The sequence below is a fragment of the Mesoplodon bidens genome, assembly GCF_964165515.1.
Source record: "Mesoplodon bidens genome assembly, chromosome: 8".
Classification (NCBI taxonomy): Eukaryota; Metazoa; Chordata; class Mammalia; order Artiodactyla; family Ziphiidae; genus Mesoplodon; species Mesoplodon bidens.
Genome location: NC_138165.1, coordinates 40,678,085 through 40,699,978, shown reverse-complemented (window position 1 = coordinate 40,699,978; position 21,894 = coordinate 40,678,085). Strand labels below are relative to the sequence as shown.

The 21,894-nt window shown below is 39.8% G+C and overlaps 1 protein-coding gene across 1 annotated transcript in view; it reads left to right on the top strand.

Annotated features, from left to right (window-relative positions):
* Positions 1–21,894, top strand: part of GALNT5 (polypeptide N-acetylgalactosaminyltransferase 5) — a 40,482-nt gene that overhangs the window by 8,178 nt on the left and 10,410 nt on the right. Inside the window, exons 2-7 of the mRNA XM_081241582.1 lie at positions 6,489–6,655; positions 8,235–8,354; positions 13,991–14,126; positions 14,744–14,863; positions 17,251–17,368; positions 18,377–18,700. Of these exons, the coding sequence (XP_081097708.1) occupies positions 6,489–6,655; positions 8,235–8,354; positions 13,991–14,126; positions 14,744–14,863; positions 17,251–17,368; positions 18,377–18,700 (985 nt within the window). The remainder of the gene's footprint in view (positions 1–6,488; positions 6,656–8,234; positions 8,355–13,990; positions 14,127–14,743; positions 14,864–17,250; positions 17,369–18,376; positions 18,701–21,894) is intronic.

Genomic DNA, 21,894 nt, shown 5'->3' with positions numbered 1-21,894 from the left:
AGAAACTTGAGTACAGTATTTAAAAAGGCCCTTATGACTTGCCTTCTCATTTGTTCCTTAAAATTATTCTTCAAGGCAGGTACTGTCGCTGTCCCAGCTTCACCTGTAGGGAAGCTGAGACTTAGAGAGGAAGCTGAGGTTTTAGATTGCAGCAGGCAATGCAGCTGCTGGCAGTTCATTTCATTCCACGCCTGTTTGCTCACTGCCTGTCATGAGCTGGGCAGCTAGGACCTTCCGTTCTCCATGTACGTCATCTTGTTTGATCCTCACAACAGCCATGCCAGATTGATAAAGTGCTACAGATGAGGAAGAAAGCACAGGGAAAGGTAACTTACCCAGGGACTCACAGCTCATAAATGGTAGGGTTGGGATCCAACCTTCAGTCTTCTGATTCTTCTTCACTCAGCAATAATTCAACTACACCAGGTCGGCTCTCTCCCCACCCCACCTGCTCTGCCCTTATAGTGACCATCCACACCTCTACCTCTCCTGGGTTTGCCAAGCCTCTCTGAATAAAGGGAATCTGTCCCTTGCTGAGCCTCACCAAAAAGGTGCTTAGTTATGTTCCAGGCAGTGATTGTGTACGTGTGTGGAGTTTTTTTATTCTAAACAATCCTCGCAACAACACTATGAAAGACCTACTATCTCTCATATGATTTACAGACGAGAAAAGTGAGGCTCTAAAAGATTAACTGATAGGTCTGCTGTCCCAGCAAGAAAATTTTCTGACTTCTAATTCTAGTGCTCTTTCCATAGGATACAGCTCCTCTTTCTTTTGTTTCCTTATAATCATATGACTTTAGCAGAAATTAAAACATCTCTCTTCCTTATACTCGGGGTGGGTAGCTGCAGGGAGGTTGACAGGGTCAGAGGTATATGAGGGGAATTAGTTTTGCACGTCAGGTACCTTGTCGGGGAGAAAATTTACAGGAAATCATTTTCTATACAGCACTAAACAAAGGTGGCTCTTTAAAACTGCCCAACAACCACAGCTCAGCAGTGGACAAATATCTCTGAGTGCCTACCTACTCTGCAATCTAACATCTGAGGGTGGGTCCTGCCTTCAAGGCAAACACATGAAAACGTTCTTCAGAAGCAGAGTAAACTACTGGGGCAAGGAAGAGAAAGGCGGAGCCTGGCCTGAGAGAGGGCAGAAGTGTTTCATCTGCAGCCTGAAGGGGTAGGGAGTTAGAGACATGGCAAAGGGGGTAAAAAGAATAATCCATTGAGAAACCGAGGGAAATCTGACATAGGGTTGGGGAGAGCAGGGAGGGTAGAAATGAGACCATAGAAGTAAGCAGAGTCCAGATCACGCAGGACCTTGTTAAGGTGCTTCTAAGGACCAGAGAGAAAATGTCCAAAGATTTAAAGCCCAAAACAACACTTTAATTTACCTTTGCTCTGGCTCTCATGACCCAGAGGGAAGCATTTATGAGGCTAAAATTACATAGAGCCTCACCGAAAGTTAATACTAGATGAAGCTTCAGAAGAACTCTAATCCTGTCCCCTGCGTTACAGAGAAGTCTGAGGAAGGAAGTGACTTGCCCAAGGTCACAGACCCCAGGAGAGACAGAACTACCTGAAAGGCGCCCTAACCTCCACCCAGAACTATCTCTGCCACATCACACCACCTCCTGCTCTTTTTTTTTTTTAATTTAATTTATTTATTTTTGGCTGCGTTGGGTCTTCATTGTTGCTCACGGGCTTTCTCTAGTTGCGGTGAACGGGGGCTGCTCTTCATTGCAGTGCACGGGCTTATTGCTGTGGCTTCTCTAGTTGCAGAGCACTGGCTCTAGGCACGTGGGCTTCAGTAGTTGTGGCACGTGGGCTCAGTAGTTGTGGCTCGCGGGCTCTAGAGCACAGGCTCAGTAGTTGTGGCACACTGGCTTCGTTGCTCCACGGCATGTGGGATCTTCCCGGACCAGGGCTCGAACCTGTGTCCCCTGCATTGGCAGGCAGATTCTTAACCACCGTGCCACCAGGGAAGCCCCCACCTCCTGCTCTTCTCCCTCCCATCCCTACCTCACTCTGACAGCTGCCTGCTCAAAATAGACTATTGTTGAACTGGTGAATATTGATGCTGGTGGCTTATATTTCTAAGCCTGAGTCCAGTAGCTTTGATGGGTAGGCAGTTACCTCAGGAAACACAGCTTCAGCCTTTGGAGTATGAGTGCTGAGTGTGACTGAAAACTTCTAGCTTAGTAGTCAGGCAATTCTGACTAAATGTCAGGGCTAGTCTACCCTAGAAAGAACAAAACATAAAAGTAAAAATTTTATATCACTATACCCTCTTATCAGTGAGAGGAAAAGAAGCTTCAATAATTCTAAGGTCTTGCAGAAAAGAATATAATTCTGGACAGAGCTCCTCAGCTAGATGATCTATTCTCTTTCTGATCCTCCCAAAGATACCAGAGCTTGGAGAGGGAAGGCCCCTGAAGGCAGTAGTTGAATTGCAAATAGAAGCTGAGAAAATATTCTCCTCGACCTTCTGTTCAAACCTGTGAACACTGAGACTTGACCCACATAGTCCATTTTGACTGTTTTGGAATAAAAATGAAAAATTCATAGACATGAGGGAATATTATCATTTCCTCAATCATCTGATTTAAAACCTTCCTTATTCGATAGGCTACATACAAATCACGTTAGTGGCTGAGGCTTCAGCACATACAAACCAAGAAGACAAAACGCATCACTTTCTGAGTCTCTTGGTAGATGATGAGCCCTTGATAGATTTGGATTAAAGGACGGCCTGGGAAAAGGGCAGTGCACGTAGTCGAAATGGGTGCATGTGCTTTTGCATAATCATAGGACCTTGCACGGGTTTTTTACCATGGAACTTACAGAAGTATTTTTATCTCCATTATCTCATCAAATCTTTATAGACATTCTGTGATGAAGGCATTGTAATCTTCATCCTAACGGCGAGGAAACTGAGGTTCTGAAAAGTTATGTGACTTGTCCATAGTCGTGCAGCCAATAAGTATCAGAAAGGTCTCAGTATTTAGTCATCTTCCTCAAGTCCAGAGTGTTTCTCTCCCACACAGTAGTGGACCCACTGTGTGCAGGACAGTGGAGCCCCCCACATTAGAATCCCCCTTTATTTTTAGTACCTGGACGGACTACAGTAATCTCAGTCTAGACTTCCCCCAAACATACAGGTTACAGGTTGGGTTAATTTTAAAGTATGGCACAAGGCCTGTAGACTCTAAGTACCTCACTTGTGTGATGACTGGGCATATACAATACAAATATGAATTCTTAACCTCAAAAAAGATTACAAACTCAGAAATATCTTGCATTTAACTTAGACTTGACTTGAGCTGCAACTCCTCCCTACAATATGGCAGAAAGGTTTCCAATGGGCAAACTGGAGGAAAGGAAATTTGCTTCAGCTGGGTTAATGTAGGATAACTTGAAACAGTTTCACCACCTATGGGAAGTAGATGACAGTCCATGTTTAAGAATGATGCAAGAGTTAATAAGGCTGAAAGTCTTTCCAGTCTGACCCACTGTGCTTTTGAACAAAACAAGCATGCTGGGTTTTCTACACACCTGGAAACATGTTTAACCTGTTTAGTAATGCAGGAAACCAGGTACCTATAAATGACATAGTAGCCTGGCATCTCAGCCACCCAAACCAAGACACACTATGAAACTTTGTATTTGAAACCTCTTACATATCCTTCTGTGCCCCTCTTCCCCATCTTTTAATGCCACCCCCTTTTCCAGGCACCAATATGATCTGTATAGCATAATCTTCCACAGGGTCATCTTCAATGTGATTCCTCAAATGCATCTAAAATATATATTTGTCCATAACTGGCAGAGGTATTATTTCCTGGGATAGAAATCCACATTGGATCTAGTGGAATCCTTCACGATCTACCTATATAGACTCCTGATGGGGAAATTAAGGCATCACAACAGATAATGGAGAGCAAAGGAGGGAAGAAGGAGCAGGTATTTGGTAAAGGGAGGTGCCTTCCCCAAACCTCTCAAATCCCTGAGCATTCTTTCAACCTCCAATTTCAGACTGGCTCACATTACCACTTAGAACTTTCTTCTAAAAGAGGCCAAAAAAATCGACTGTTTTATAAGATGAGAAGATTCATCTCCCTGGTTATATAACATGAGTTAGCCTGCTTAGTTGACTCTCCCCAATGTATTTTCATTTGTAACTAGATGTTTCTAAAGTCGACCTAACTTTAATAATAAAGCAGCTCTAGGACTTCACAGCTAAGGCCTGTTGATTCAGATGGCTCAGGCAGAATTTGTGCAGCTGACCCTTCCTTTTTATTTTATTTTTTTTAACATCTTTATTGGAGTATAATTGTTTTACAATGGTGTGTTAGTTTCTGCTGTGTAACAAAGTGAATCAGCTATACATATACATATATCCCCATAGCCCCTCCCTCTTGGGCCTCTCTCCCACCTTCCCTATTCCACCCCTCTAGGTGGTCACAAAGCACCGAGCTGATCTCCCTGTGCTATGCGGCTGCTTCCCACTAGCTAGCTATTTTACATTTAGTAGAGAGAGTGGCATGGACTTATATATACTACCCTTCCTTTTTAGAATTGATTTATTTTTTTCTGGACCAAATGTTGTAAAGAATATTTATGTGTGAAATGTGCATTTCCCATTCATTTACACTATAAAATTAGAGATGAGAGAGTCACAGGAGGTCACTGATGTTTTCTATACTCTTCCTTTCACTCAGGCCAATAAACTCCTCTTAGCTTTACTTCCTCTTTCCGAACTTAGAGCCCAAGATGGAATATTTAACCATACTTCCCCAGTACCTTCAAAATCCTCTACCACTTTCCTTTTTACCTCATTTTCTCTGATGACCTAGATCTGGATTAAACTATTTGTTCACATTCTCATATACATTCTTTCCAGTGAAGGATGTTACATTTGGTAGTTCATTTAACTTCTTAAGCTTCAGTTTGCTCTATTTGAAGAAAAGTATAATAGTATATATTTCAATTAGTTGTTATAAAGTTTGAATTTAACTATGTACATAATAGTATTTTACAACTGCAAAGTGCCATTCTAATGTGTTTTTTTCTATGGCTTTTACTCTTATCTATTTCTTTTTTTCAGACTAAGCACAGTGTAGTTATGTTGTCTGGCAGAAGTACCTGCTCCCACAAAATGCCACATGTACAGCCAGCTGCTTTTATTCTTGTGGACTTAATATTTCCTGAATAGTTATTTCTGGAGCCAAACTGGACCAGAGCTAGAGTCCCAACTCTGCCATTTACTAACAGTCTAATCATGGACTAGACTCCCCATGATTTCAATTATTCTTCTATAAAAAGGGGAAGAGATGCTGTTAGTCTGAGGTTTAAAATGAAATAATGCAGAAGGCTGATAATATTTATTTATGATCACTGTAATTTAACTATCACGTTACTAAGAGTAGCTGCATTAGAAATATGGCAAATACTCTTTGTGAGTTTCCACTGGGTTCCATCCTGTGAAGAGTTACTCAGGTGGGAGATGGAAGAATGTCAGCAGTGAGGCACAATGCACTTCAGGGCATGGAGAAATCCCAAGACCAATTACATCCCACCTGAATACCAACTCCCACTGTAGCCATTGTCTCACTTCCATGCCAGCAAAATTATTTCAACTGTGGCTACCCTGTAGCACAGAGGGTCTCAGCAAAGACCCCTTAAATAGATAGAGAAGCTAGCTATTTAAGAGTTTAATTAGTATAGAATACATATTATCTATATCCATAAATACATTCACATGCAGTGGGAAACAATATTTTCTTTGGCATTTGGTTGACGGCCAAGTGGGAAGGCAATCATAAGCTACTTGGTAGCATTAGCTGAATTAATGTTAATTAAGTAACATTAAATAAGAGAATAGGCATGTTCTCTTGTGGTATATAACCTAATTAGGATAGCAATAGCTACCATTTGGTGAATTCCTGTGCCCAGAAACTGTGCTAGACGTTTTATGTGCATTCTCGCTAAGCTGTAAACCTCTGTTCAATAAGAACCATTACCTCACTTTACAGATGAGGAAACTGAGGCACAGAGAGATTAAGTAAAGTATCAATAGACAAATATCTGAGAAATATTGGCTGTGGGCTTCAAAGTAGTGTCTTAACTACCTGCAAAGCCTACGTCATTTCCACTACAGGGTAATGCCTCCACAGGCCATTCTCATGTCTTGCATGTCTAGGCCTCTTATAGCAACAATTGTCCTTTGGTATCCTTCCTCTGCTCTTTTATTTTGTTTATAACTCTCCCCAACAAAAGCACATGAGAAAGTCATCTTATGGATAGATAAAGATAAAGATATAAATAGATGATGGATGGATGGATGGATAGATAGATAGATAGATAGATACATGGATAGATAGTGTGAGTGTATGTGTATTTACAGACAATTGCACTCTGTGACTTTTAAAACCACCTTGTGGATCTTGTTGGCACATCTTTTGTGCTCTGCTTGTGTTATGGCCCAGGTGTGCAGAGCAACTTGTACACAATAACCTCCCAACCACCAGTGTCATCATGTGCTTTGTGGATGAGGTGTGGTCCACTCTCCTGAGGTCTGTTCATAGTGTCCTCAACCGCTCTCCTCCGCACCTCATTAAGGAGATTCTGCTGGTGGATGACTTCAGCACCAAAGGTAAGAAAACTACCCCCTGGAAAATCAAACTTTGATATAAGGTAATAGCAGTTTGGATGGAAATTACAAAAATTACAGGATAATTTGATAAACATTTTACAAATGCCAAATCATTTTTTCATGTTGTGCCTTAGAGGCCTAAGTCCAAATGTCTATGGGATACAGAAATTCAGCACAACTATCCAGGGCCTTGTTCAACTAGCCACCGCAGACTTCCCTTTAGCTATGACTTCTTTACCATGTAGAAGTGATTTTCTAACTACAGCTCCTTGAATTTCCAGAGACCATAAGATGTTCTCTACAATTGCATAAATAACTTTTTATGGAACCTAACAAGCAAAGACTCCATAATTAACGGGATGTCTTTCCTACTGATAATAGCTAGAGTTACAGTAAACAATGAAATGGAAGGCCTATGTCCTCTTCTTCAAGAGCAAAGCCTATTATATGTTCAGCTAAGTGTTGAGAAGACAGATTGCCAAAGGGACAAGAAAAATGAGGTTCCAACAGAGTTCAAAGGCAGAATCCACCACTGTCTTTACTTTTGTGTTTATTACAGTGAAGAGTCTCTCTCTTTGGAATGTCAAAAAAATTTTGTATGTAAATGGTCCCATGACTGCCAAAGGTCCTAGACCACATTACAAATTCCCAAAATGCAACCCACTTCAGAAAATTTTAGAAAACAGCAAAGAGACAACTATCTTAATAGAGCAGCTTAGCCCTGGTCATGACCCCAAGGACAGGAGCCATTTCCCTCAGCCTCAGAGTACCTACCAGGGTCACACTGAGCTCCAGGAGCAGGGATATACCTAAAGAAAACTGGTTGAAAATTTTAAGAAGTGGTCTCGATAGCATAAACAGAAATAGCATCTAGTTACCAAGCAGATAATAGTCCCTTTAGGAATGACCTATTCGGATTTTGTGGGACCCAAAGCTTCTATGGGGTCCTCTTTAAGAAAAAGAATTCACAATTAGTAGAAAAGTTACCAGCAGAAGTATTCCTAGAAGCCATTCCTACCTGGGATATGTCAATAACTTAATTGCACATAGAAGTAACTGCAAGCTACATAAATATACCCCACGAAACCCCCCAAAAGAGCAAGAGAGCAGATGTGTGATAAAGGGGGTGTCATAGTAGGAAGTGACAGTGGTCTTAGCCAATTGCAGTTACAATATATTTCTTTTGCAAGTTTTTCACTTTGCATACAATGCTTAGTCTCTCCCTTAGGTCTTAGAAGGGGCCTTAGCAAGGGGAAAAGGTTGTGCAGAAACCTGAGCTTTATTTATTTCAAGGTGAATTTGTACCTGTCCTGACAAGTCCTCAGAAAAGGCAAGCCTTCCTCTCGGTAACTTGGCTACACTGAAAAGACGGATTCGGGTTTCGGGAAAACGGAGAGCTTAGAGTATTGAACCCAGAGAAAAATTCATCCAAGAAAATGACATCATGGCTCAAAGAATAAAGTTTAGTGACTATAGTAAATGTCATAGTTTTGGGAATTTGATATTGAAGAGGCACTTCTGGTATGGTCCAGATCTCATTAATTAAAGTGTTTCCTTGTCTATCCTTTCCCTGATATAGACTACCTGAAAGATAACTTGGATAAATACATGTCTCAGTTTCCAAAAGTTCGGATTCTTCACCTCAAAGAGAGACATGGCTTAATAAGAGCCAGGCTGGCAGGGGCACAGAACGCAACAGGTAAGAAGCTGCTAACTTTTTGTTTTGGTTACACTTTTATTTTAGTTTGTTTCCCAAATATACAGAAAATTTGAAATAATAATAATACAGTGAACACTCATATATCCATCATTTCATGCCACAAAGTTTTACGTGCTTCATCACACACATACACAGACACATACATACATACACTCTTTTTCTGAACTTTTGAAAAGGAATTTACAGACATCATGACACCATATCTCTAAGTACCTCAGTAGACATCTCTGAAGAACAGAGACATTCTCTTACATTAGCACAACTTTCATCATCTAAATATCATCTAATAAATGACCTTTTCAAATTTCCTCATTGCTCCCCCATTTTTTAATAACTGTTTCTCACTTTTGAAATTAGAAGTCTAATTCAGTGTCATGAACTCATTTGGTTGCTTGGTCTTCCTAGTCTCTCAGTCTAAAATAGACAAGTCCACATATATTGCTTACTTACCCTTGAGTTGTTTTTTTTTGAAGAGTACAGGCCATTTACTTCGTGCAATTGACCATGTTCGGAAATGTTCTCACTGTTATCTCACAGGATGTTTTTCATGAATACCATATAGAATTCTATTACATAGGTGATGGGAATTGTGGACTTCTTATCACTTCACATCAAGAGACACATGATGTCAGGTCGTCCCAGTGTTGGTGATACTAATTTTAAGCACTTGGTAAAGATGTTGACAGCTAGAGTTTTCCTCAGAGTAGGAAGTAATTTGTGGGTGATACTTTGATCCATGTGAGTATTCTGTTTCCTCACAACATTTATTTTTCACTGCTAACATTCTTTCTTATATTTTAAAATTTCTTATGGAAAGGCGTTTTATTTTAAGTTTAACAATGTGTACATGTCAACCCCAAACTCCCAGTCTATCCCTCCCCCCCTACCCTTCCCCCTCTGGTAACCATAAGTTCATTCTCTAAGTCTGCCCTCACAACATTTTATCCAATAATCTAGCAGCCACTGATGATCATTGCTTGAATCAATTATTATACTGAGGACTGCAAAACTGTTTGGCTAAATCTCTCATTCCTTCTTCTTTTATAGATGGCATTCAAATTGTAAAGAAGACATCTTTTTCTTTTTCTCTTTGCCTCTCTCTCCCCTCTCTCCCTCTCTCTCTTCCTCCTTTCTAACCCCCTGTTATGCCCCCATCACTATGGATTTATGCCTTAAAAGTCAATGTGGGGCTTCCCTGGTGGCGCAGTGGTTGAGAGTCCGCCTGCCGATGCAGGGGGCACAGGCTCATGCCCCGGTCCGGGAAGATCCCACATGCCGCGGAGCGACTGGGCCCGTGAGCCATGGCCGCTGAGCCTGCACGTCCAGAGCCTGTGCTCCGCAACGGGAGAGGCCACAGCAGTGAGAGGCCCGCGAACTGCAAAAAAAAAAAAAAAAAAAAAAAAAAAAAAAGTCAATGTGTATATTATCAGCATTAGTATTAGTATTCATATTTTTTTGTGTGTGCTCCAATCATCCAAATTTGACCACTAGGCGCCCCTTCAATCCTGTGACTTTTTGACCTGACCCCATCGGTTTTGAGAACTTCAGAATTAATTCTCTCTCCCCTGACTTTTGTCTGCTCTTCCAATTGCCCTCTCTTCTCAAAGAGCAACATGCCTTCTTTTCCTCACCTCTTTTTAGTGTGTGGGTATTAGTGGGTGAATGGGGGAGAAGGTATATCTTTTCTCTCCATAAGTATTCTAAAAATAGCATCAAACATTTTGGTTCATTTTCACATCCTCTCTGGATGCACTTGTACCCCATAATAATAGTTGACCTTATGTACTAGGTACCATTCTACACACTTCCTATACTAATTGACTTAATCCTTACAATAATTCTATGAAGTAGGTACAATCATTTCCCTCATTTTATAGGTGAGAATAAGGAGGCACACTGAAGTTGTGACAAGTTCTCCCAGCTAGTAAGTGGTAGAGCCAGGATTAGAACCCAGAAACCTTGACTTTAGAACCTACACTCGTTTCTACTACATTTTGTTGCTTCTAGACATTTAGCCACTGCTCTGCCCCATAAGCCATAGCATTGCAGAGCTCCACCAGCTTGGATTCAAGCATTGTCTGATACCGAATTATCTGCTCACCTGAGTTTCACTGTCTTGCAACTAGACCCCAGATTTGGAACTTTTCTTATCCCATTGGTTTGCTAACAGATTTCTTCTCTCTGTAATGGAAGTTTTAAATTGACAACAAGCACATCACACCAACATGGGCGTTGTGGTGACAGCTAAGATTCTTAATTATGGACTGAATTTGGAAAAATTTAATGAAATTCTCCATTTGATTTCCTTTGGAAAGTAATTATCCACAAATGATACAAAAATAAAATAGTCAAGAAATAGTCCAAGTGGATAACTTTTGAGCTGAGATCTGTGTGATGAACATTCCCAGGCAAAAGGAACAAGAAATGCAAATGTCTCAATGCAGAAACAAGCTCTGTAGATTCAAATTAAAGAAAGAAGTTTAGTATGGCTGATGGGTGCTGACCATGGAGGGAGTGGTAAGAGATGCATTTGGGGAGAAAGGCAAAGGCAGTCTTCTGTAAAGTTTTCTGAGTCACTTAAGAAATGCAGGTGATATTCTTGGTATAATGTGAAGCCAATGAAGGACATTAAAAAGGAGAATAAAATGGTCTGACTTAGATTTTAAAAGCTCATTCTGGCCATTTTGTAGAGAATAGACATTAGGGAAGTCAGAGAGGACGTAGGGAGACCAGTTAGGAGGCTACTGTAGTTGTCCAGGTACCAGAAATATACCAGGGCAGATAGAGGAAGTGGTCAGATTTAGAATTACTGTGGACACAGAGCCTACAGGACTTGCCATCAGGTAAGATGTGAAGAGAGTGTTAATATGAGAAGTCAAAAAAACCCCTAGGGGCTTCACTGGTGACGGAGTGGTTGAGAGTCCACCTGCCGATGCAGGAGACACAGGTTCGTGCCCTGGTCCGGGAGGATCCCACATGCCGCGGAGCGGCTGGGCCCGTGAGCCATGGCCGCTGAGCCTGCGTGTCCGGAGCCTGTGCTCCACAACGGGAGAGACCACAGCAGTGAGAGGCCCGTGTACCAAAAAAACAAAAAACAAAAAACAAAAAACCCTAGGATTGGAATCTGAACAAGTTGGTGGATGGTGGGGCTATGACCAGAGGAACAGGTTTAGGATTGCAACTGAGCTCTGATTTTGTCCATCTCAGTTTGAGATGAAAATTAGACATCTATATAGAGAAAGCTGATGAATACAGGACCAAAACTATGTTGCTTATAAAAACTGTCTCTCTGCCTGCCTGGAGCACAAGGCCTGCTGGTAATGATCTCCAGAACAGCCCAAATTGTTAGACAGTATGAGAGGCCACCTTCAGAAGGGGTGCGATGAACTTGATCAAAGTTATTGCCATTGGCCTTCTCAGTAACTTGTAGTTACACCATAAAATGATTTCTTTGAATTTAGTAAACCCAAATGTAAAAGTGTAAATTTGTTTCTCAGTCATTCATTAACACCCTTGAACACATTAGCTCAGCCTTAGTTTAGTAACTTTCAAACTCTTTTGACCATGACCCAGGTTAAGAAATGCATGAAGGATTCTAATATCTTCTTTTCTGTTTTATTTATTTTTTTTAGATTCTAGCCAATCCCAATAAATTGTTTTAATGACTCACTAAGGGGGCACAACTATGAAAAACTTCAGTGAGGTGCATCTTAATTGCTTGCCACTATGCAGCAGAGAGTGACTTCCCAAACTATCACAGAAGGACTTCTTTTCGTTTCCATTTTTTGTGGACACCTTTATAAATGATAGTAAAAATGAATTACCTAAAAAAGAAATGGGGAAAAAATAGCTATATATGCAATTATATATACATACATCCATACACACATATAGATATATACATAATTATATATGTGTGTGTATATATAACACACATGTATATGAAATAGACAATAAATTAACCAATTACTCTGGCAAACTGCTATAAAGTTTCAAAATATTTGTTCTCAATTTCTGTCCCTATCTCCCTATAGATGGCAGTGTCTACGGCCCATACTTTGAGCAACATTAGTGGAGGGCTGATGTCTGAGTTTGGAAAGAAGCAGAAATGTCTGTTTGATGGGGTTAATAACAGCTTCATCTAAAGATAAATCCAACTGCCCTGAAATGCACCTGAACACTGTGGAGAGTTTAAGGGAACTCAGGAGGTCCTGTACCAGATTTAGTCAAGGATGTAATTCAGGGACCATTTAAGGATGGCACTGAGCAGGGCTGGCCAGCCTAGTGAGTCCTCCCAAACTCTCCCAGGCATTCCCCTGACCTCACAAGTAGAGCATAGGCAGCAGCCTGCGGTGGATTTGAAGAGTCTCTATAATCAGAGGTCAGCAAAGATACCAGTGTAGAAATCTTCTCTAGAATGCCTGACCAAACAAAGAGATCAAAGATAAGACTCTGAATCCAGAATCTGACAGGCCTTGACAGCTACTGCTTCCCAAAGACTTACCCTTTAGGATTCAGAGAGGAGGGAAGTGAAGCCACAGGCAAGGTTGAGATCAGATATCCAAGGACATGCAGAAACAGAAGTCGAGTTAGCCACATTTGGTCTCAGAGTAATATCAGGTTCTCTGAGAGTCTGAAAGAGTCTTCTACAAAATAATAAGGCAAAACTGTAACTCTCTGGCTAACTTTTAGTATGTGGACAACAAGTGACATCTAACTTCTGGCCAGCTCTCAGGTCTCCTGAAGAGCAACAGTCTTTCTGTAAATTTCTACAACTTGTTTCTGCTGCAGGGAAGACACGTGATTTCCTCACCACCACTTATAAATCATTCTGTAAAATTAAATGGACAGCAGGTCCACATTCATCAAGGAACTCTAAGCACAATGCTCCAGCACTAATTGGTGCTAGCAGCAGTATCCTAAGTTCTAAGCAGTATCCTAAGCAGTAACCTAAGTATAAGTGGGGGGTCTGTGCCCAACAAGGACAGACAATTTTTCAAATGTACAGTTCACTGTCAAGTACATTCACACTGTTGGGCACCCAACCTCCAGCACTCTTTTCATCTCATGAAACTAAAACTCTATACCCATTAAACAACTCCCCATTCCCCCCTCTGTAACCCTTTTAAAACTACCTCCTAGTCTTACTAGTTCCCCCACTTTAATTCCTTTTCACTCCTATAATGTGGAGCAATATTTCCTCTTCATTATTCCTAAGGCCAAACTTGGAATCTCAAACTCTTCCTTGTCTTCTGCAAAACAAAGACCCAGTCCTCCACCCCAGAGTTAATGGGACCCACCTTCCTTACAAGGGACAAAAGCAACTAACTTTAATACTAAATATTCCCTTCAGAGCCTTGGCTCCGCATTCTAAGTGGCTGATCAATATTTTTCCAAACATAAATAATGCTTGCCCCAAGGGACTGCTAGAAACAAAATTTCTTTCATTTCATTATGGAATGAAATTAGAGAGCCAAGGAAGAAATTCAGTGAGAAGAAAAGTCTACTGCCTTTAAAACCACATTTCTGGATCAATCCCCAGGACCTTTGAATGTGAAGTACACACATTCAGTGTATTGCATTTTCAAATAATTGTTTTTTTTCTGGCTCTGTAGGTGACGTGTTGACATTCTTAGATTCTCACGTGGAATGTAACGTTGGTTGGTTGGAACCTCTTCTGGAAAGGGTTTATTTAAGTAGAAAGAAGGTAGCCTGTCCAGTAATTGAAGTCATCAATGATAAGGATATGAGGTAATATTGTCATATTCCACAAGATACTTAAGTGAGTTTTAACCAGCAGCAGGAAGTACTGGTCATACTCTTAATATGTACATTTTTGCAAATCTAAGTAATACACAATTTATCTGTTTAAATAAATGGAAATACATGATAGATATCTTGAGATAAAAGCTGATCAATCCAATTGTTTATTTGATCATCACAAATTCTTAACCCTTAATGCCAATAAATACTTATACTCATTGTCCAGGTCTTTCCTCTTTCTATTCAGCTGAACCCCAAAATATTTATTTTCCTTAAGATTAGTTTTTCTTTTTGTGGTATCTATATGTATACATATATATATGTACACATACACACATATATTCCTAAGTGGGTTTTTTTTCCTCAAAAATGGTCAAAACATTATTAAAAGAGAAGTGTAAGTTAAAAGTGAGCAATCCAGCCAGTTAGTCACTGATGCAAATTATACTCATACATTTTATTGAAACGTTGTTAAAAAGTTTGTGATGATCTAAAATCATCTGCGTAGGCACTTGTTTCATTCACTTGCACAAGACATGATGTCGGGTTGATTAAGTGTATGTGTATGATCTCAGGTAACACTTTGGTTTTTTTTCCTGGACTAGTTACATGACAGTGGACAACTTTCAAAGAGGCATCTTTGTGTGGCCAATGAACTTTGGTTGGAGAACAATTCCTCCAGACGTTGTTGCAAAAAACAAAATTAAAGAAACTGATATAATAAGGTAAGTGTGTGAAACTTAAGATTAGGAAGGCATCATGTGTCTTTTTTATAAAGGCATAGGAAGCAATCCCACAAAACAAGTATATGCTGTCCATCTATAGAACACCAAGAATTACAGTTCTAGCCAATAAATGACCAAAAGCAAAAAAAAATTTTTCCTAAGAAGTTAGTTTCCCACAACCAAAACTCACCTTTTCAGTGGGCAATTGCACCCTATCCAGCCCTGAACCAGAGAAATTCACAAACACTACTCCTGTTCTCTGGGATTTGCAAACTAAGAAATATAAGCCACTTAAATGTGCTGCATAAATGCTATATAAACACACATAATATTAAAGTCAACATGAGTAAAAATTAAGAGTAAATAACAGTAATAGAGATATCATTCTAATTCTTTTTTTCTTATTTATTTATTTATTTATTTATTTATTTTTTAATTAGTTTCTGCTTTATAACAAAGTGAATCAGTCATACATATACATCTGTTCCCACATCCCTTCCCTCATACATCTCCCTCCCTCCCACCCTCCCCATCCCACCCCTCCAGGCGGTCACAAAGCACCGAGCTGATCTCCCCGTGCTCTGCGGCTGCTTCCCACTATCTATCTACCTTACGTTTGGTAGTGTATATATGTCCATGCCTCTCTTTCGTTTTGTCACAGCTTACCCTTCCCCCTCCCCATATCCTCAAGTCTAATTCTTTTTGAGTCTAATCCTGTACTTTCTGTGGGAGGGGTGCCAAATTCTGTGAATAAATTGAGAAAGAGACACAGAAGCTGGATGCGAATGATAATTGGGGCTTTACTGCTGGAGAAACTGCATTGAAGAACACAGCTTAGACCTGAAGCCAAAGTGGCGGGAGCTTCCTAACACTTCCCCCAAAGTCTAGACTTGCAGGACGAGCACTCAGCCAGCCTCAGGCAGAGCAGGGGGAGCCCTGAAGCTTTCCCTGTTGGAGAGAGAACGTGAGTAGACATAAGCCAGCAAGTCCCCAAAGAAAGCCTGAGCCCAGCCTGTGCATTGCAGCATCCTTTTCCTGAACTTACCCCTCAGAAAAACACACCTCATATCCTGCCAGATGTGATGCTTTTCACAATTGATACTCCTAGCAAGCAAAGTAAGAGTATGACCATTTATTAAGCACTGTGCAACCTCTCTATAACCCTAGGAGAGAGGTTGTGGTTTTCCCATTAGAGATAAGGAAATTGAGACTTAAGAGAGTTAAGTAATTTTCCTGGGGATGTACAGCTTGTACAAGAAGAAACTGGGATTCAAACACAGATCTTCCTGGATTTAATAATCTTGCTCTGATCTTACATCTAAAGAACCTCTTTGCCTTTTTCAGACTCCCATTTTGAGGGTCAATGTAGTGATTAAATTCAGATTATATTCAACATAATGTTAGAAAGGGAATACATTCTGGATAATCTGGAAAGGACATTTGGGATACAGATAGAATATGCACTTAAATCACGGGGAAGGGAGGTAAGTGTGCAGGAGGAATTACTTCACCCTTGAGATTGCTGTACAGCCTAAAAGCAAGGCAGGCTCTCCACACAAACCGCTTTCAGCTGGCTCCATGGTGACCACCATGGGAAGTGATGACTGCCTTGTCTAACTGCTGACTCAAGTGTAGTTTCTGTTCCCCATGACCAATAACAGCAGTGAAGGCTCTGGAGTCAGACCCTTTGGGTTTAAATCTGAACTCTACTAGGTACTAGTGGTGACTTTTAAAAAGTTTCTTAACCTCTTTGAGTCTCTGTTTCCTCATTTTTACTTTAAGACTAACAGAAGTAGCTACCTCTTGGATTGTTTTGAGAATTAAATCAGATAATACTATATATAAAGCGCTTTAAAAAGTGTTTGCCACATAACAAGCTGTCAGTAAAGTTTGTGTACAGTTGAGGCAGTATAGCGGGGGAGAAATCATAGAGTCAAGCCAAATCACCCAAATTTGAACCCCAGATGTACAGCCTACCAGTCTGTGACCTTAGGAAACTTCGTTACCTTTTCTGGGTTGTAGTGTCTTAGTGTTACATACAGGATTTTTGTGAGGCCTGAGTTAATACATATATAACACTTACAACAGTGCCTGCCAGGTCTTCCCTAAACAGCACTAAATAACTGTTATTAAAAATAACATCTCTGGAGAATTTGTGTCAGAGCATACATGACAAGTAAGAATCCTAGTTCCAGGCCCCATCTTTGCTGACCCTAATCAAGTTCTGTCACATAAACCAGGGAATTTGTCACTTAGATGCTGAGTGACTTCTTTCAAGACCTCCCCATACTTGGTAAATATTCTAAAATGCCTCCTAGTAGGGAACCCACTCTAAAAGTTGAGCTCCCATGACATGCAAGATTAAAAAACAAATTTTCTTTTTGTAGATGCCCCGTCATGGCAGGTGGATTATTTTCTATTGATAAAAAATACTTTTTTGAACTTGGAACATACGATCCTGGGCTCGATGTTTGGGGTGGAGAAAATATGGAGCTCTCTTTCAAGGTATCACCAAGTGTTTCTCAAATTCTCTTTACAATTAAGAGTTTATCATTTTTAAACAGTTTCATTTTACTAATACAATCAGATATGTTACTGCCTCTGGGAGGAAACTTCACAGAAATATTAGGGCCTCTGGATTAATGTCTTCATATTCCAGATTGAATTTGGAAGAATCAATAACTCTCATGAAGTTTATTGGAGTTCCCTCATATTTCACAACATGGTTTCTGCATCTGAATGTGGGGAAAATAACTGTCTGCCATTCAGTGTAAATGCTGTGGGATGCATACTTGACACAAAATTACTCTCATAGGTTTTTCTAATATATTAGAAATAACGAAATTGTTTAGTAACGGGCCGTCTTGGAGAGCACAAGTGACAGAAGAATAAAAAGAGCTACTAGGGAAGGCCACCAACAGGCGATAGTACAGCATCTTAGGACGTCTCAGATAACTCTGGATATTTATATAACCATTGATTCATATCTGAGAAAGCGGTGCCAGCAGCCATAGTGGAGAGCATCCAAAGCACCTGATTTCCTATGGAGTGGGGCGTATATAGTAACAGGGGTACTCTTGATCAGGAAGCTCTTGATCAGGAAGAATTGTCTTCAGTTGTGTCCACAAGTCATACAGATCATTCCAAGATGTGAGAAGGGGACATTGAAAAAATGGAAATATATATTCCTTTCCTTGATCTGACTAAAGCAGGAACTCATGTTACATATTTCATACATTGGGATTCTGTTAGGATATTTTTAGAAAAAAACAAGATTTACACAGGATAGGAAAAGAGAAATATATATATATTTTAATAATCCTAAAATGGTCCACAGCAATATACAAAACTAAATAAACCTGTTGAGTTTAATTTTCTGTTGAAAAGGATTTCAGAAGTGAAGAATAGTACTTCAACAGGGGGAAAAAGTTGCCAGGTGGCTTCTTGTCATTAATTGCCCATGATTTGTGGACAATCACTGGATAATTGGTGCGTGTCATCAAATTGTTCCAGGTGTGGATGTGTGGTGGCGAAATTGAGATCATTCCCTGTTCCCGAGTGGGCCACATATTCCGAAATGACAATCCATATTCCTTCCCCAAAGACCGGATGAAGACAGTGGAACGGAACTTGGTGAGGGTGGCTGAGGTCTGGCTTGATGAGTACAAGGACCTCTTCTACGGCCATGGAGATCACCTCATAGACCAAGGGTTAGATGTCGGAAACCTCACTCAACAACGGGAACTTCGAAAGAAACTAAAATGCAAAAGCTTCAAGTGGTACTTGGAGAATGTTTTTCCAGACTTGAAGGCTCCCATAGTGAGGGCAAGTGGTGTGGTAAGTTTAAGCATCAATTTAAAATCTGACCTCGTAAAAAGACAATGCAAAAACCCTTTTGAAAATGCATGGGGAAGAATGAATTATTACATTATAAATAAGCAGCAAAAATGAGTGCAGAGGAGACCAGGCGTGGTTGAGGACTACATACATTGGGTAAACTTGAGGAAGGCTTCCCGGCGGCCATGTTCATTGATCAATTCAGCGAACACATCCCGAGTGTCAAGAAACCAGGCAGTATTCAGGACTGGATTGTAGGGTGATGAATGAAGTAGACTTGATCCCTTCTCTGTGGAGCTTAAAGTTGGGTAGGATAGAAAGATAATAAACAAATAAGCAAGTAAACTGTAAATTAAAAATATAATAGCTTTTATTTAGGGAACTGGCCACAAGTCATGAATTATTCTTAGAGTAGTCAACTCTGTGGAGACATTGAAGGCCAGGCCTGAAAGACCAAGCGCTGGCCAAGCTGTAAAGAAGAGAGCCATGGGCAGAGGATGCCCTTTGTGCGAAAACTCTAAGACGTGTGAAAATTTGAGGATTTCAAGAACTGGAAAGAAGATGGATGTTGTTATCAGGGTGTGAAGGAGGGAAGGATGGCACCAGATGAAGAGAGAGGAAGGAGATGCATCACACAGGTCCTTGCAGGCAGAGTAAGGATTTTCTCTCTCCCTCTCTCTCTCTCTTTCTTTCTTCAGAATGTAATTGGAAGTTGCTGAGTAGAGTTAAGCAATGGGATGGCGTGATTTAATTAGAATTTTAGAGATTTCAAAGAGGAATTGAAAATAACAGAAATTGTCAGGCAATAGCAGGGAAAATTCCAGGGCACAAGATAACATACCAAAAGGAAAGAAGCCAAACTTGATAGGTTGGATAGAGTACAAAGCTAAGAAAAGTCAAGGAAGGAGAGAAACTCTAAAAAAAAAAGAAAGGAAGAAAGAAAAAAAAGCCATTTCAAAACCTTTCTAGGAGCGAGGCTTAATTTGAAGAGGATGACAAGATATGAGAACACTTATCATAGACTGGGTTTAGAGATGGTTAGTCAAGGCTTGACCTAGAGGTCTTCTCCAGTAATGCAAATTTTTAATCTCTTTTTAGGTCATATTTTTTCAGTTCTCCCTAGAAAGTGGATTGTACAAACCCAGTCTTTCTCTGCCTAGAAAATCTCCTGATGACAAGGACACTTAGTAAGGCCATTCCCCTTGATGATATAAAGAGATCCCAGAAAAATGAGAAAGAGAGGAAACCAGTCTTAGAATTTGTTCTGCTTTTATAAAATTCAACTGACAAATAAGTATATGTAACCTGTTTGTGTATGACATAATTGCCACCTTTGTAGGTCAAAATGCAATAGTCGCTACTTCAGATGGTTCAACCTGATATTTTATCTTAGATAACTCATTAGGAAGAATAACCTGGGTTTATACACTGTTCAAATAATATGCTTGTAAAATAAATTTACATTTTTAAGACGCTATTTCCTGAGCAGGATAAAATAAAAAGAAATTATCAGCGTAGTAACTTTTTCCTGTCCTAACAGCACAGAATCTCAGCAAGAGCATTACTGAACTTTAACCACCAGAGGGAACTAAAAAACTATCTTTTGCTCCTCTTTGAGGCTAGCTTGTATAATAGTTCCCATGAAATTTTTGAAGAGCTCTCCTAACGAAACAGCCTTCTGCTGATGCCTGAGCTTTAATACAACAAAATGTGGAAAATATTTTTTAAATGATTTTAACAAATTCTTTCTATTTTCCTCCCTATTTGCTGCCTTCCTTAGACAAATTTTAATAAAATGACATTTGCTCCCTTCTGGAGCAACCAGTAGGGAGTATTATTACTATTAAAACAAACAAACAAACAAACAAAAAACCCTTCTCCAGGCAATTCAGAGTAAGATTAACTAGACCATTATTTTGGATAGATAATCATGTAAAGTTCCAAGAAAATAAAATCCACAGCTTTTTTTTACTTGCTCCATATTTTCCCCTTCTTTCAACCTACACACCAAGGAAAGTTTAACTTTTTAAAAATAAGAACAAATCTTTTCTCACTGAACCAAAAATATTTGAAAATAATAAAGTAAAAGAACCTCACCAATAATTCGTATTCATATTGGATAAAACTCAGCAAACAGCTTCTAGCCTAGTGTTTAACAATTCTGAGATAAACCATAGGGAACTCCCACCTCCTAAATTGGAAATGAAATAATTCAAAATGGATAATTTAAAATTTGTGTACTTCCTAATTAAAAAAAAAAGATTGACATGGTTTACAATAAAAGCATGGATATAATTTTTTTAAAATGAAAAGTTAAAAACCAGTTTTCAAAACTATTCATAATGAGATAAAGAATAACAATTCCATAGCACTTCATAGACCATTCCTATATGAAGGAAAGCAGTTTCTCCAGTAATTTCCAAAAGAAGGGAAGGGAAACAGATCTTCATATGAAGTGGGAGAAGGGAGGCAAGGGATAGAAAAGTTTTCTCTCTTTCTAAGACTTTCAGTGCTTGGAAGAAGGGATTGTGAGAAATAAATACAAAGAAATCAATTAAACCAGGGGTTCCCAAACACTGTTCTGAGCGAAGTTATTAATTGTGCAGTCAGAAATAGGATTCCGTGGTCAAATGTATTTGGCAAACTCTCGTACCACGTTGCCTTTCAGAGCCACGAGCTAAACATTAACCTACACTCAGTACCGAAGGTTCTGAGAAGTTCTGGACTAAGGCAACCTGTTCAACTGTACTGAAGCCAGAGTTTTCCAAATTCATTTGAAATAAGATATTTTCTGCATAATCTACAAGTACAGGAGTTTATATTTATTTCTGTTAAGATCCAGAGAGCAATTGGGACAGCATTTCCTTTCTTTCAACTCGAGGATTATTCTACCTCTGTGCACTTTTATTTATTAATCCTTTCTCTGAAGTTCATGGTGGTGGATTCCTTCCATAGGTTCTGACTGCTGTCACTTACTAATGATGGGTTGTCTCCTCCCAAATTTGTCATTGTCCAGTCACAGTTTAAATTGTGAATAGAGCTTCCTTTGAGGATTTCTGATGGAGATTCTCTTCTTCTAGAAATGTTTTGCTTGCCAGTCACCCCAGAGGTAACAAAACTGGTAGATTTTTTGTTTATTTTTGTGCTTTGAGGGTTCCATCAGTGTTCCTAGCCAATGCTAGTGGTGTAAGTGT